At 40.5% G+C, this 16,677-nt stretch overlaps 1 protein-coding gene across 1 annotated transcript; it reads right to left on the reverse strand.

Moving 5' to 3' along the window:
- Positions 1 to 2,643: 2,643 nt before the first annotated feature.
- On the reverse strand, positions 2,644 to 16,265 carry LOC116791306 (mucolipin-3-like). Its single transcript, XM_032697150.1, has 14 exons — positions 15,687 to 16,265; positions 13,598 to 13,827; positions 11,819 to 11,986; positions 11,162 to 11,315; positions 10,607 to 10,691; positions 10,432 to 10,528; positions 9,796 to 9,895; positions 7,704 to 7,816; positions 7,477 to 7,626; positions 5,399 to 5,500; positions 5,165 to 5,287; positions 4,429 to 4,635; positions 3,934 to 4,063; positions 2,644 to 2,753 (listed from the first exon to the last, which is right to left on the reverse strand). Exons 2-14 carry the CDS (start codon positions 13,823 to 13,825, stop codon positions 2,734 to 2,736), a joined length of 1,677 nt encoding a protein of 558 aa, XP_032553041.1. The 5' UTR covers positions 13,826 to 13,827; positions 15,687 to 16,265; the 3' UTR covers positions 2,644 to 2,733.
- Positions 16,266 to 16,677: the final 412 nt, after the last annotated feature.

Genomic DNA, 16,677 nt, shown 5'->3' on the forward strand with positions numbered 1-16,677 from the left:
TTCTTGGTCAGGGCTGAAAGCCTGTTTTGCTTAGGGTGGCATTTTTAAGCATGAGTTTATCTGATGCTTTATCTGCTTCCTTGCTCTCCCCCACTGCATTTTACAGTTCTATCTGTGCCTGCTTGATTGCATCAGAATAAAGATACCGATGTCTCCAGGATGCAGCTTTACATGTGCTACTGGCATTGCTAATGTTGAGATCACTGATACTGCTTGAAGTCACAAGGGGTTTTTTATAATAAGATCATTGTCACACGTCTTGGCTCTGCAAAGCCATAACCGGCACATAATATATTGACAAAAAATAAGATAAAAAAGCCTCACCACACATGCAACAGCAGCAGCCTGCTGCACTTAGTCTCAAATGCAGCCAGTGGGCTAGAAAACACAGCATTGACTGGCTTCTTCTCAGGCAAACGAAATACTCAGGCAGATGAAGATCCTAAACACCAAGGATCAAGCAGATCAGAAATCTGGACATAAGCACCTAGACTGCCAGCAGTAGCACCAAGGCAAACAACACGTGTTTGAGTGTCTGGTTTTTTTCTTTAAAAAAACTCAAAATATAAATACGTATCAGATATGTAATACAAGCAGCATTTATTTTTCCAGTCAGAAGTGGCCATTTTGAGCAGTTGTAATCCAGTAACCTTCCAGGCTACTGCTCTTCTTTCCCAGTGTATCAGCCTGCACCCATAGCCAGAAATGTGCAATTGCTGCTCTGCTAACTTTGTAAGAGGTTGTCACCTCTTTTCCTTTGTTTTACACATCCTTCGCCTACTTTTAGACAGCCCTCCCCTCTGGCTTCACTCTGCCCCTGCCCATAACTGTTTTCCACAGCTGCTTACAAAAGGCACCTGCATTTCAAGTGATTTATTAATCTTATGTTTCTCTTTACTAAGCATCAAAAAGCCTTGTAAATCAGTCTGCTGCATTTCATTATCTGAAAGTGCTTGCCATCCTTGTCAGAATTTCTTGCACAAACTACTTTATACTATAGTGATGTGCGCATTATATTTTGTGTGTTGTCAAAGATCCATAAGGAATTTAATGTGTCAAGAGAAAACATGGTCATTTAATATTTGCTTTTTGAGGCAAGACTGCCTTGTGTCTTCTTGAAAAGCTACAAAAGTCTTCAATCTTAGGTGAACATTAAAAGGCAAGGGCCTCAATACACAAAACTTTCAGATACTGTTCAGATCTGTTCTGCCTGCACCTTGTGTTTGGTTTGCTTTTGCTAAACTTGAGGAGCATTTTTAGTGTAAGGTTTAATGCTTGAATATTTGTTTCTATGGCAAATTCTGAAATGCTATTAAATGGATCAGCTGGAAACAGGTCCTCACCAGAGTCCACAGGGACTGTCTTGACTACAGGAAATCCAAGTCCACACACTCTACACACTGTTTCACGCCAGAAATTGTATAGTGTTATTAATAAACAAAGCTCCTATAACCTAGCAACATATTTACTCTTAAGATGAATACTGACACATCCAATACTTACTGCAGCTGGAAGTGTTTATTGTAGCACATTTACAGTGTGTAAGCATTCAGACAGAACATGTTCAGTGTCCTCCACAACATTATACATTGTCACATACAGCTCCAGCAATGTTGCTCACAAATGCAATTTATCAAAAATATGTTTCCCTTCGGTTTTCTGTTCTGCTCCTAGAGTGAATAGACTATAGAAAATAAGCCATCAATTAAATATTATCACAAAGTATATAAACTAAGTTGTCAAAACTGAACTTTTATAAGAGTTAATATTTCAGCCGGCCATTGACAGTAGCAGGTTGTTGATAGGAAACATCCAAGTTCTAAAGTGTGGAGGAATATGACTCTCAGAGACGTATCTTCTGTGTATTTTAACTTAGTTTACACTTCAGGTTTACAAGCGTGTAAACCAGAGACTTTACCACAGACTTGTAAACCAGAGGAAGATTTCAAAGTAAAAAAATAGATATTTTGAAAGGTCCACACACTATAAAGTTGAAGGCTGTCACTGATCCTACCAAGTGCTGGATACAGAATATCTACATTTCTCCACGCTACTCACCCCTCAAGCTCTGGTTCAGCCTGGCATATCCTGGCCTCTCTGAGAAGAGACTGCCACTCACATCAGGTGGTACTTCTGTTTAAGGAAATATTTATTTTATGCTTTCAGCTATATTTGAATGGTTTGTGTATCAACTCACTGTAATGACTCCAGAAAAAAATTACACCAAATTTCATAGTTTTTATTTTTACTATGAGTGCAAATAAACAAAAAATTCCGAGAACTCTAGAGTGAGCTTTCATTCATTCTGTAACAGGTCAACCATGGACAGATAATGGCAGCAGTACTGAGGGTTAGGTTGGTATTCAAAGCTGCAGTTGTCCAACACTAGTTCTAATTATAGTTGAAAGTTACTACATTTCTGGTCTACTCTTATAACCTAGCCAAGACTTTGAACACAGACAGCTTTTTGAAGCCCTTTGCATTCTAGCACAATTTAACCAAGAAAACAAATAGAATAAAGCTAATATAAACAAACACCCAAACCCCCTGAATTAGCAGTGAGTGTCTAATCAAAAAGTCTGTAAGTTTAGCATAAGCTTCTGGCACAGGCTTACACTGTTTCTCAAGAAAAGCATATTCAGGCTGTAGATATAAGGTTTTCCAGAAGATCTGTTGTCCAGTTCTTCCAATGTGTGCTACTTTAAAGCCTCCATGATACACTCCCACAATCCATTAAATATGTTCACTACAACCTGTACAAGAGAGGGGAGGAAAGTATCAAAATAATAGTCTCATTGTACAAGGAGCCTTAAAAATGCAACTGAACTATTTAATTAGAAATTTGACATACATCAATAAGAAACTGCTATGAACCATTATAAAACATTTTGAACATGAGAATGCTCTTTTAGATGCCTGATCCCCACTGCACAGTCAGTGGGAAAATTATTGCATCCCCACCCTGTCCTGCCTCGTATTGGCTTTCTTGCCTGTTAAACTGAGAGGTGTGTGCAGAAAAGGAAATATTAACATGTCCATGCCCTTTACCCAGGAGCAAGATACCCTGCTCTGCTTCATCCCACACTTTTATCTCCAGTAAGGCACTGGGTCAGAACAGGGGTTGGCTCACAGCAGGCTCTGTCATCTCCCTGCTCCAAGATATGTCCCCATCTCCTCCCCCTCATAAATATATTCTATCTGGACTATAACAATATAGTCCACCAGAAAAGCCCAATACAAAGGAATTAAAAACACCTTTGATCTTCTTAATCAAGTGGCAAATATTTTTCAGCTCCCCCACTAAAAGCCCTTCAGCAAGCAAGACTTAGAGCTGCTGCCTGCATGGTTAAATATAAACCACATATCCTGCAATCAGTATTCCTGAAGAAATAAAACTTTAAATAACTGAAGCATTTGTTCTCCATAGTGAAAGTTAGGCAATGTTTTCCAAGTGCATGCTGTCTTAAAACTTTTACAAGCTGATTTTGTCCCCAAGTTTCAGGCCTGTTACCATTTAAGTTAGGAGACCTTACTGCACAAGGTGTCATTAAAAAGTGGATAAGGAAACACTGAATGAGTTCTGTAAGTCCTAACTGTTGCAGTGAGTACAAGAACTGTTAATGCTTGCACATTACACATATGGGCTTCCTGAGTTACTGTATATATTGTCTAACTTTCTGTACCATTTTTCACATGTTAAGTGATTCTTAATTTGAAAGTTCCCCCACCTCTTCTAAGGAATTTGTTGGCTGCTGACATTTTGCTGAAGCTCCATTCTAGAGCACAAGAAATAGTCTGGGATTTTTGTGTTCTGGTTTTTTTCCCCTCCACCCCCAAAATTGAAGGACTCTTCATAAACTTTACAGCAGGGACATTTAGCAGTGTGTCACTTTTGCATATAACTTAATGTATAATTTTAATATAGATACATACCATTACAACAACAGAAGAGAGATGCAGAACTCTCCTCCTCTAACCTGTACCTGCCAGAGTTCGGTAAGTCTTTGCACTGTGATATAAATCTCTGAAGTTCTGTCTCTGGAAAGCCATCTTGCTGGTAGTGCTAAAAATTGATATTTGGTTAAACCTTTAAAAAGGCTAAAATGTACAATAACCCAAATTCTCCCCAGACCACTTTTCAGACATTGCTCAAGTCTGAAATTAGAAGATTCACAGAACCTAATGTGAAAATACTGCTTTTCAGTAGATATTTAGCTTTCATTGGAGCAGGAAAACAGACAGACTTTGTAAGAAAGATGAAGTAGAGAGGGATTAAAAACCCTCCTGTCATCTCTCTACACCCTCAAAAGTTGTCATTATGTTTATTCTTTAGATTGGCATGCACTGCAATTTAAAATATTGAGGGATATGAGAGTCTTGATAGCACCAGTTTTGCACTGTTACTCCAAATGAATAGTCTATGCTTGCCTTGACTGTTTCATACGTATCTGTAATGAGTGCAATGAAGAGACTCAGCACCATATAGATGAACAGACTGATGAAGGAGTAGAGGTAGATCCTGCTGAATAACCAAACCAAGTAACTTTTCTGCTGCATTTTTGCAAAGGTGGCAAACATGTCATCTCCATTGATCAATGAGAAAAGGCATTCAGAAACTGTGTTCAGAGAGCGAAACTAGAGAGGAGAGAAGAAGATAAGAATATCTGTCACTGCTTTATTTGAATACAAAGACTGTACATAACATGAAGATGCACAGCTGGTAACTGGCTGCCTTGGATCTCTCCCTACACCCAGGGTATGACAAAGTGCAAACAGTAAAACATTTGATGAATGAGTAAAGTTTGTCACCTCCTATACATATACACATTCAATTCAGATAAGCCAAATTCTTTTTTAAAAGGGATAAGCATAATGTTTCCAAAGTTTTAGTCTGACAGGAGTGTTCTGTAAAATGAAAATTATTTCTCAAAATATCAGCATATGATTGGGAGTCATGGCAGCTTCCACTTCTGACTCAGAGCTTTCATAACTCAGGGAAAGCCTGATTGACTCGTGGAAGTCAGACTCCTCAAACACAGCAGCATCATGTTGAAGACGCACTATTTTTATATTAAGGGAAGTCTTGACATGGAAACTTAGAAAACAACAGTAGTAACCTCTCATTCTGTTATTCAACTTGTCTTTTTTCTTGTAAGTACATTACCTTCACATGGTATGGTCCCAGTACAATCCATCCACAGAAACAATAGCCCAGGTAGATCATAGCAGCACAACAGCAGAACCTCATTACATTGGGTAGTGCTGCTCGCAGGGTTAGGATGAGAAGCTGCACAAAGCAATACAAACAGTAAGAATTTAACCAGACACTTCTTCCAGTCCCCTTATAGCAACAAACAGAATAAATACCAACAGTATGAAGATCCCAGGAGATCCTTACATTATACTTCTGAAAGAAACCTAGGTAGCGAATGACTCCAAGCCATACAAGCATAGTGGATGTTCCTAGGAGTATGCTGCAGACATCATAACTTGTCAGACTCTAAAAACACCAAGAGAACGAAATAAAAATAAGAAAGAAAAAAATTCATTATTATAAAGACAGGTTCTAAATTGTGACTCATTACTACAAAGATTTGTTAAGAAACACTTTTTCCTTGGCAGACTCTCCCATTGGAAATTAGTTGGAGGCAGTATGCATTGGAGAGAGGTTTCACCAAGGAACAAGGGCCCTTTCAAGTGTAACTCATTTCACATGCCTTTACATAGGGCTGTTTGTAAAACAGACTCTGACAAGATGGGCTTCATTTGCAAGGCCAAGAGCACAGGTGCACTGCAGGTGCAGAGACACCCCCTCTGTACCTGGCCCACCAAGATCTGTAGAGTGGCACTGCAAACATTTTTATGCTGCTTCCAGGCCTGCAGCAACTGCTCCTAGAATCTGCATCCACAGATTTCCCAGAGCAGCTTAGAAATCTCTCCACTGCATCCCAATGGACAGTGTAGATGTGAATTTAGAACCACAGAGCAAAGAAGGTTCTTCCAGTACATAGGAAAAGCTGTTTGTAAAACATAGCATGACTTGTCAGCATTGCTCAGATAAATACCAAGGAAGATCTTGTTAGGTAGCTGGGAACTATGAGGTGTAGAAAGCTGCTAAAGAGAAGACTAATTAGCTCCTAATTAATTCTAACCAGAACTTCATTTATATTTTATTGGCACTTCACTGTTTTTTCCACCTATACATACTGGCCTGTTTTCATCCAAGTTGGCATATATCCTGTCCCTGAACTGCAGCTCTGCTCTGAAATAGATCATGACAGCTTACTTGAGTAAGAAGTTTTTATTATTTTCAGTTTTTATTCTCCTAAGAATAAAATAGAGATAATAGATATTATAGACAGATATTGGCAATAGATATTGGCTAATCTTTTCTATTAACATAATTTATTTAGAACTTGGCTACTTTAATGTGAACTTGTTATTCATCCACTTTCATACAGTTACATGGAACAAAATCTTGTTATTGTGGTCCACAAGGTTTGCAAAATGAAGTGAAATGTACCTGTAGAGAAGCGTTTTAGTAAAATACTCTCCTAGAAAAGAAACATACACAAACAGATGTATTTCAAATATAAGATCAGAATCCCAAATACCAGACCTTTTTCCAGTCTTGTTCTCTTCTTTGCTTCTCCCAAAGCAAGATCTTTTATCCTAGCCAACTTCCTCATAGCTTCTTTCTGTTCTTAAGAACTGAGTTTACAGTTCCTAAGGTAAGATAGGACAATCTGTACATGGTGTTTATGATAGCCAAGCTGTCAGCAGATGGATTTCAGACCCATCCTTTCATCACTGCTGTCCAAAGTTCATTATGTTGCAATGTCACACTTCAAAGCCTGCTACAGATTTTGTGAAGAACAACACTATCTGAATATCGGAGTGTTTCAGGGTAGCATATAGTTTTTCTTCCCTAATTCTTGCTGCACACAGTATGCTTTTACAAGTTTTGCCTTTTTTCTATATCAAGTTTATTTTAGAAACTGAAGGCCTAGAACCTGGCTGTGGCTGACTGTTATGAACATGCTGGAAACTAGAAGCTGGGAAAGCAGCAAAGTGATGTTTAAGGAGAGAGACTCTGTGCTAGTTAAACACTTGTTAAACAGGATTCAAAAAGTTAAATGCTAAATTTTAAAAAATCCATCAAATGAGCAAATATAAGAGTTCTTAACTGAAGAAGAGGGGAAGTCAACAGTCTTAAACTTTCAGATATGAAGTTAATTTTATTCCTCAGAGTCACAAGGAACAAAGATAATTAGAACTATAATATTTAGTGATATTTGGAGGTTTTATATCTTGCTACTAGAAACAACACATATCAGTTACAAAGGGGAGAAGAAAGAGTTCTAAAATTTCATGCAACTCAGAACCAAGTATAGCCAGCCTAAAGTCTTCTGAGAGATTTAAACCTAGGTGGGACAGAAGCAGTTTTGCTTTCACCTGACAGTGTAAAAAGCTTACCTTGGCTTGTATCTCCATCTTTAGAGTTGATCCAACAATAGTTAAGACATCACTAACCATAATCAAGATGTACCATCCATTGACAAATTCCATCTGATCACTGAAAGGCACTTCTTTCTTATAATAATATAGGAAAAAGCTTACAAATTCCTAGGGCAAAGGAGGAAAGAAAACAGTTAATCAGATTTACATAAGACAAGACTTTCTAAGGGAGGAGTTATACCCACCCTTTGGAGCCGAATTCCTTTAATCACTGATCGTGTGCAAAGGATCAATGAGGCCAGACAAGTCAATATGACAAAAGCATCAAAGATCATCATGTAATGAGTGTTCTTCTGTACTGCAAGAACAAAAATGCAGATATTTATAGTCAGATGCATTTCATTTTGTTGACCGCCTTGAGTATTGAAGTAAGAATCAAATTTTGATGTGAACTATGTTTATACAATGGAATTAAGAAAAAGCTTCGCATTTTTCCCACAAAAGTTTATAGGACATATTTTCATGAGAGACACAAGTGCATCTGCACTATAGATACCACTTCAGTAAATTTGGGAAGGTTGATATACCAGAGTGTCAGTCCTTCTTACAACCCTGCAGAATTAGAGGTGAGAGTTGATCATTTTACAAGCACTGGAATGGCCTTTGGAGTAACAGAATTAAAACAAACAAACAAAACAAAAACACACAAAAAAAATATAAAAAACCAAACCAAAATAACCAACCCCAAAACCTAGGAACTTTACAGTATGTATCTTCTCTTTCAGACTGGTATTTGACTGTCAGATAGGTTTCTTTTCCTAGAGCAGTGCAGATAATTTGTACTGCTGCTCAGTTAGCCAAGATCAACCTCAACCTAGACGTTTCTCCATCCCTTCTGTTACTAAAACTCACATTTGTGATCATCTAAGGTCAAATTTTGCACCGTCTACCACTAGACCTCTTTTTTTTTTCGTTTTATACCTATCATACGGCTGAAACTAGGTGAGACAGTATAAGGATTAGATTTTTAATGGTAAAATGATTGTTTGAGAAAAACATCAAACAACTTAATGCTAAATTTGCAAAAAGATGCAGCAATTTTACAAAACGGGATGCTGAAGTTGTCGTTGTCTCCACGAAGTTCACTACTCAGAAAAAGCCCACCCACTTCTGGCTGCTTGTGCTGCTGCCATTTAAGTTGGTTTTGCAGCATAGTCCAGAACAGCAACAACTCGCTATTGTCCAGTTGCGACCATTACTTTGCTATTTCTCCTTGGCTTTCAGAAAATAATAGGGAGTACTCCCGGAGAGGGTTTTGAAGGGCGTCGGAGGGGCAAACCTCGGACCCCGAGCGCGGACCCTCGGGGAAGGGGGATCAGCGAGCGCTCCCGCCATCGCCACCTGCTGGGCACTCCCGGCACGGCAGCGAGGACGCCGTGCAGGATCGAGCGGAGTTCGCGTTCGTGGGTGGGTTTTGTGCTCGGTGATGCACTTCGGTAAATGCCCCCCAAATTAATTCCAATCTGGATCTTTAAAAAAAAAACAAAACCCACCAATCCTCCTTTTTCACTTCCAGCTCTTCATTCCCTAACATAGGCACAGCAATGGGGAAAGCGGCAAAAGTAGAAAAAAAAGAACCTGGTACATCCTATTGTCTACTTCAGAAAAAAAAAAAATTAAAAATAAGCAGAATTTATAGTCCTGGAAAGCTTCTGACTATCAAAGAGATTATTTTCGCTAATGAAAAGGATCTTATATGATGTTTTGACCAGACCAAATAGCTGCCAACTAAGGCAGCTCACTCTTGTGAGTCACTGTAGAGGTAATTTAACCATTTCAAATACATAGCAAATTACATTTAAACAACAGTTAGAAGTGTTTTTAGCCATTTCGTTCCAGCAAGCCTTAACAACAGTGCTTCCATATCTTTCCTGGTGCTAAGTCCTGAAATAAATCAGTTTCAACTTTCAACCACTATCATGTGTCCTGTTGCCTGGGGCTAGAACAGTTCACAGCCCTGCCTTAAGAAATGAGCAGTATAAGTTCAGTAGCCAAAGCTAGAAGGATGCACAGTGAGGCGTGGGAAAATTTTGGTTGGACATTATCAATGGTGCAAGCTTTGAGAATTGCTAAGGAAAGTAATGGTGTGGCTGGGTTCCCAGGATTTCAGATCAGAGGTTGAAGAACAATTCCTTAGAAAATCAGGATTTACAGTTCACATATTAGAGATTGTGTATCAATGGTGCCTTATCTCTTAATAAAGAAGAAGGTTGACAAGCATTATGCTGGTGAGGCAAAATTTCAGCATGAAACTTTGAACACATTTATGTCACTTACTTGATCCAGAAACATGCCAGTCTTTACATTCCCTGATCGCTATGTCGTTGCTGAGACTTATTTTAATTCTTCCACTATGTGCTTTATTATCAAACACTATCTGTATTTAAAAAAAAAAAAAGAACCAAAACCAAAAACAAACAAAAAAGGTGCATGTCTTTATAAAGTTAAACCATTATATATGTAGCCCATTGTAGCCCATAGCCAAGCTTGCATAATGATTCAGAATAATTCTCCGAGGGGAGAAGTTACAAAACTTGTTTATGCTTAAGGTAATTCCAGTTTCTTCAAATAAATGCTGTCAAAGTGGAAGACAAATCTGATGAACCATGTATTTGTCACAAATTGGCTGATCAATTAGCTACTAAGTGAAATTCTTTTAAACTGCATTCTCATTCCTCTATGATCTGAAAACAACCTTTTCCAGAATAATCAATCTCTCTAAAGAGAAGATATTTATACTTTCATTATACTTCAGATGGATTAGAACACAAGAGGCTGTAAGCCAAGCAAGTGCTTCAGGACCACTGACCCAGTGGTGCCCAACACTCTTCAGAAAATATCTGTGCTGACCGTGAACCAGCAAGAGCAATTTCTTGTTTTGAACAGAAAGACACATGGCAGGCTTCCACATACCCTCAAAGTGAAATCGTAACAGTCAGGGAGCTCATGGTGACGAACGGTCTGGAGGTTGATTGCCTTCAGATTGAACGTGAGCTGCACGGTCACCAGTCTGCAACAGATTCAGATTAGCTTTTCACAGGGAAAATGCACCAACACCCCAACACAGGAAGTGCTCATTCCTCCTCACCTGTGGAAATCCAGAGTGAAATTCAAATTGTGCTTTCCCACTGTTGTGTTGTCTAACGGTGTCATTGGCTCAATGTACAAGCAGTCTGGAATGGATAAGGACTCACAACAATATCTCATGGGTTATCATGTTCTTTAACCATAATCTGCCTGTCCCATGCCCGAGGCTGTAATGAGCTGTTGGCTACACCAGAGAAGATAGCATGCTTGAGTGAGGAGGCATTTGAGAAGCTAGCTGACAAATACACTGGCTTCCCTGAACACCAGCCAAGTTAATCATGATTTCACAGGGAAGGCTCCTGAAATTAGTCCCAAATACTTGTATTAGATGGCCATTGGTGCTAATGGCTCGTCGCTTTTTAGACAGAAAAGACTGCTACCTCGGAGGTGAGGGCTAGAGGTTACACAGGACTTTTCTTACCAGTTTTGGCTGGTAGTAAGTTTGATACAGATCATGTAATAAGACTATACAGTACTGTAATTTTTTTTTAAGAATTTATCATAAATGTAGGGTCCCTTCTCCCAAAGAATCGATACAATAGATTAGGTTCATCACCAGTCACAATCTCTGGGTCTATATCAAAGGTGTCATTTCCAGGACAGATGATTCCTCGCTTGTAGAACTGCTGACAAATGGCCAGAGCTGTCTCCTCTGCTCCCCTCTTCTCATAAGCATGATTTCCAACAGAGATGTTGGGCAGCTGTAAGTACTAAAGTTCAGAACAAACAAACAAACTTAAATGGCACTGAAACTGTTAGTCTCTGAGAAAAACAACACAAAACAAAACAAAGCAAACCCAGAAGTGTTTGGATCTGTGTCATAACTTGTCTCTTTTATTTAAAAGATCACCTAAGGAACTGTGAAACCTAAACCACACTACAGCTGAGTCCTCAATACTTTAAGGTATTTGACAAAAACAGTAAGTACAGGATTTAGATCTAAATACCTTTTTGCTTATTATATTTTTCTCTTTACAGTTCTTACTAGAAAGCCTTGCACCAAATTCTGGATCAGATCCAAGGACTGCTTTTAGTGCAGAATTAGTATACTGAGCTTTAAGGATGTCACCACAAGTACAATGCTCTGGCAATGACAGAAAACCTAAATGAGTTAATGCTTTAGTCTTAAGCAACTGGCACAGAAGTTCAATTCAAGAAAAGGTAGCCAGGCAAATGGCATATATACTATATACATTGCAGCCACAATCCTCACCTGGTTTATTGCAAAGAATATCTGGTCATAGACATCTGTTTGTGTGTATACAGCGTAGGTATCGTCCATTCTGTCCATGTATCCTTTTAAGAAGAGGTGTTTGAACGCAATAGTGTTCTCTTCTTTGAAGGCTACCACCATTTGGTTGCTCAATCCAAAAACCACCAGCTGAAAAAGACATTTATATTTCCTGTTCAAAGACAAAGTTGCTTCTGGATTAACGTATGAATCCTGTGCTACAAACTTTTGTCATGCTGGTAAACATGGCAGTTACATGCAGGCTGCTCCATTTCACAGCTGGTCAAAAGAAAGTTTGACTTTAAGGAAACAGTGGGTTTCAAGAGTGCTCCTTTAATATGTTTACCAGCATGTGAGCCAAGGACTCTCATTTTTACGAAGAAAAGGATGCGATCTCAAATTCAAGCTCCCTATATACTATTACACTTATTTTGTTAGTTCAGCCTGGTGTCAATTGAATTGCCTTGGGGAATATCGTTGTTCCACAGCCAAAAAAGCAGGAGGAGACTTAACAAGACCCCACTTTAAAGTCCTTACTCCAGCACATAAAAGGCAATTTGAGAATAATTCAGAAAAACAAACATCTCTCCTTCAAGTTTCAGTGAAAAGTGCTTTGAGAGTAACTGATCAAAACTGTGCTTGTAACAGGATAACCTCTGAAGCTGGTAAAAAAATGTAATACACCTGTTCCTGAAAAGTTAGCAAAACCCCCTGCTAGCTATTATCCAGGCTGGAAAAGGTTTCTAGAAGTATGATGTATTGTTTCTGGGAGCTCACAATTCTCTTGACTCTTGTTTCAAATCTGGTGTCAGGTGTATTGTGAAGAAACTCATCAGAGATAAGTCTGAATCAGTAGTCTACAGATTAGTTTTATGGCCATGATGCAAACTGGATATGTAGGTTTTGATAAGGGTAATTCAGTTACAGAGATACTGAAATATTCTGTGAGCAAGCTCAGTGCTTGGCATCAGCAAATCAACAGTGCTAAGATTGAATTACCTACAGGCAGATTTTCTCTGAAAAGACTGGCACTATTTTCTTTCTTATTTGGGTTCTTCCATCATCAAATTTTATTTTTAGTTGCAAAACGAGAGGTATGACAATCAGAGAATGATGACACATTTAAAACTGAAGCAATAAGGGACAGAAACATGCTGCCACATGTACAGCAGAAGACCTCTAATTTTTGCAGTTTGTCCCATAATTCATGCAACCATGGAAAATATTCTTCTCTATATATGTATTGTCATAGGACTGACACCACCATAAAGGTAAATCACATGTGGGCAACTCTGCAAGATCATCATCTGAGGCATTAGAAAGGTTTTACGAAAGATTTTCTTCCTCCTTAACCACAGAACTTTGAGACAAACAACTGTGTTTTGGGCAGCAGATAAATGTGTTATATGAACTCTGTGGTGGAAAACTGGGTGAGAGAAAGAGTGATGAAGAATTTCTGAAGATTTTTCAACGCAAGAGTTTGGGAGGAAAAATGGGAATGAAAAAAAAGTAAAGTAAAAAGTCTGGTTGAGGCCTTAAATGTGGTTTGTTTCATCTCCATGCTTAGGAAAGCTATTTTTTTCAGTCACCAGTTTTAGGAGAAAATTATGCCACCTAAGATCTAAACTAGATATATGCAAAGAAGATAGTTTTGCAGTCTATTCTTTCCCTTTCTCTGCACCACACCATGAACAGCATGTCACCTGCACTCATTTGACTTTGCATGTGCTAAGAAGAGTCCCTGCTTCCATAGGTACTCACCTGAACTGTAACCATTACTATTTTGAGTAACTGAATCCCAAGTTTCCAAGGCTTTCTGCCCCGGGCCCAGAATTTCTCACACGGGTTCATGAAGAAAAATTTTAACTTCCTTCTAAGCTGGTCTTCCAAAAGCCCCTCCTGTGATATTGATGAGTGCCGTTTGTAGCTGCAAACATTTTCAACATCAGGAGAACTGCAGCTGCTCACGGCCACTTCAGGATTTTCCATTTCTGAAATGAAAAGCAGCCCATGTCAGTTGAAAAACATGCAAGGATGGATATAGTAGTACCAGATTGGTCTGCACTAACAACCCGGACTCCAAAGATGTTTATTTTCTGTGAAAGGCACTTGCACATTACACTAAATTTCAGACTTTTCTCATGTTATTGCACATGTTCTGCAGAACCCACAGAAAAGTTTGGACAAGTTCTTAAATTTGCAGATAGGCTGTCAGGACACATTTAATAATGGAATTTCCGTCCATTTGGAATTACAGAGTCACTTGCTGAGAAGTTCTTCCTCTCTCACTTGACAAAACAGCATGTATGCAAGACATCCTGACTCATTTCCTTCTGCATCCAGGAGAACACCAGAAGCTTCTCATGAACATTCACTCTTCTGGAAAACTTATCTACTGCTGTGGCTACTATTTTCCCCCACATCTACAAGCCTATGTCCAATCCTTGAAAGAAATGGAATTTTCAAGACAGACAGTAGTTTTCTTAGATGTTAGTATTAGCATTGTTCACTCTTGGAAATGGAGATGCAGAATGACAAATTGCAATTCAGATAAATTTCCAGAGAGCACTGACTTGTTATTTAGCAAGATTATGTCTATTTCTTTGTCTATAAAAGACCCAATGCAAACCAACAGCAATCATGAAGCAGACAGAAAGACAAAGAGGTAATTGTATTCAAGCATCGTGATTAACAGAAGAGGCTCCCATTTTAGCTGAGTATGAGGGGGAAAGATTGGATGAGAACTTTATAAACTTGGTTTGAGACATTACTCTCTATAGTATTCAGCATGTTTAGATTTTGATCTGTTACTAAATTCACCGAGTCCCAAACATTTTATAAATGCTTTATAAAGTACCTAAGAGATAGCCAGGAATACTTATTTCAGATAAAAGATTGTTGACACTAAAAACAGAGGAGACAGCCTAGGCTGTGAATAAATTAAAGATGTGCCTTATTAGACAAATTATTTTTTTATTTGGATAAGAATAGTTTTTATATGCTCAAACAAAAAAGCCTTGCCAAGACTGATTTTTGAAAATGCCTCAATCATATCCAGTCTCCTCCAGCAGCCCCAGCACACACCAAAGCTTCAATTTCTCCAGCTGTCAGAGAAGGCAAGAGGAGTTTTCAATCAGCAGTTTAACACTAAGAATAGGCCCATAGAGTGGCTTTAAAAAGTTCAGCTACTGTTTTAGCAGATCTTCATTGTCCTGCGGGATACAATACAGTATGCTGTATTGTATTCCACTCATCTTTCTTACAGCTGATCCAGCATTCCTAAAGTTAACCCCTACTCTGATGCTGCAATAGTCCTGTGCTGGATTTCAAACAAACAAACAAACAAAAACCAAACTCGAAAAAACTAAACCCGCTTCTGGCCCTCACAGTGTGATGGAGGCGCCGTTCCAGACAGGCACAGCTCCCAGGCCTTGTTCTCCCCAACCCGCGCCAGGGGCTCCGCAGCCGGGGTGGTCACAGCCGGGGCTGTCAGGGCAGCCCTCGCCAGGACCTTCCCCTTCCCCTTCCCCTCCCATCCCGGCCGCTGCAGGCGGCTCACAGCACACCGCTCTCAGCACACCGCTCACAGCACACCGCTCACAGCACACCGCTCACAGCTCACCGCTCTCAGCCCGGCTGCCGCAGCCTTGCGGGTGGCGCAGGGGACGGACGCGGAGCCGCCGCTGCCTCCCCGGCATCGCCCGCATCCCCACGGCGGGCCAGGTCGGAGCGCGGCAGCCTCTGCCCTTCCCGGGCTCGGCGCCCATGTACCGTGGCACCCCAAACCCAAAAGCTGGGGGCCGAGAGCGCACCCCCCCACGCCCCACCCTGTTCAAGGCTCCAGCCGTACCTGCCACCCGGGCCCCGGAGGTGCTGCCGCCGCGCTGGGACCGTGAGCGCGGTGTCCGCAGCCCGGTGCCCGCACCCTCCCGGCCGGCGCGGCTCCGCTTGGATGGGCAGAGGGGCCGCGGCCTCCGCCAGCCCGCCCCGACCTCTGTGCGGGGCTGTGCGGGGCTGTACCGGGCTGTGCGGGGCTGTACCGGGCTGTGCTGTGCTGTGCACACCGGCACACGCGGCGTCTGTCACCTTCGGCTGCGCATCTCCCTCCTGCCGCACGTGACGGGCGGCTCTCCGCGCTATAACACACACTTTCTCTATAGGATGGTAGTGCCGACTCCAGATTTATTGACCTAGGCTTCTGCACCAGGGGAAATAAAGTTAATGTTTATGTTATAAATAGCTGTGTCCCACCCATCATAAAAAACAAACCAAAACAAAATAAACGAATAAAAACCATTTCAGGTCACAGAACCGTAGTTATGAAGGGCAGCTAGTGGTACAGTAAACTGAGTGGAATGGCTGACATGCCTAAGTCATTCCACTTATACACAATTAAGCTATTAAAGTTATTAACTCGACTTCAAAGAAAACAATCTCCTGCCCTGGGTCTGGGCCAGTCCCACTGCACTGTGGAAATGATCCCTCTGGCATTGTTGCCTGACAAGAGGATAACGGTGTCCACTCTTCAGCTGCTTATTCGTGCTGCTTGTACCCCTGTGGGCACCTGTACTAAAAGAGGAGGTAAAATAAGGCCAAGCCCAAAACAGGGAGAACAGAAACATTTTAACAGAGGGAAATTTCTGGCTGTACAGACTGAAACAGAAGACAGCAAGGAACCCTGCCAACCATGAGAAGGGTGGATGGACCTCGGAGTGGCATCAGAAACCAGCACTGGGTGCTGCACACAGAGAGGAAAATACTCGGGGGCTCCCGTGTTTTACATTGCAGCAAAGCAAACTAAGTTATTCCTACGTACCAAAATACAAAAGATGCAGAACACA

This window comes from Chiroxiphia lanceolata, chromosome 9 (genome assembly GCF_009829145.1).
Source record: "Chiroxiphia lanceolata isolate bChiLan1 chromosome 9, bChiLan1.pri, whole genome shotgun sequence".
In the NCBI taxonomy this organism is placed as follows: Eukaryota; Metazoa; Chordata; class Aves; order Passeriformes; family Pipridae; genus Chiroxiphia; species Chiroxiphia lanceolata.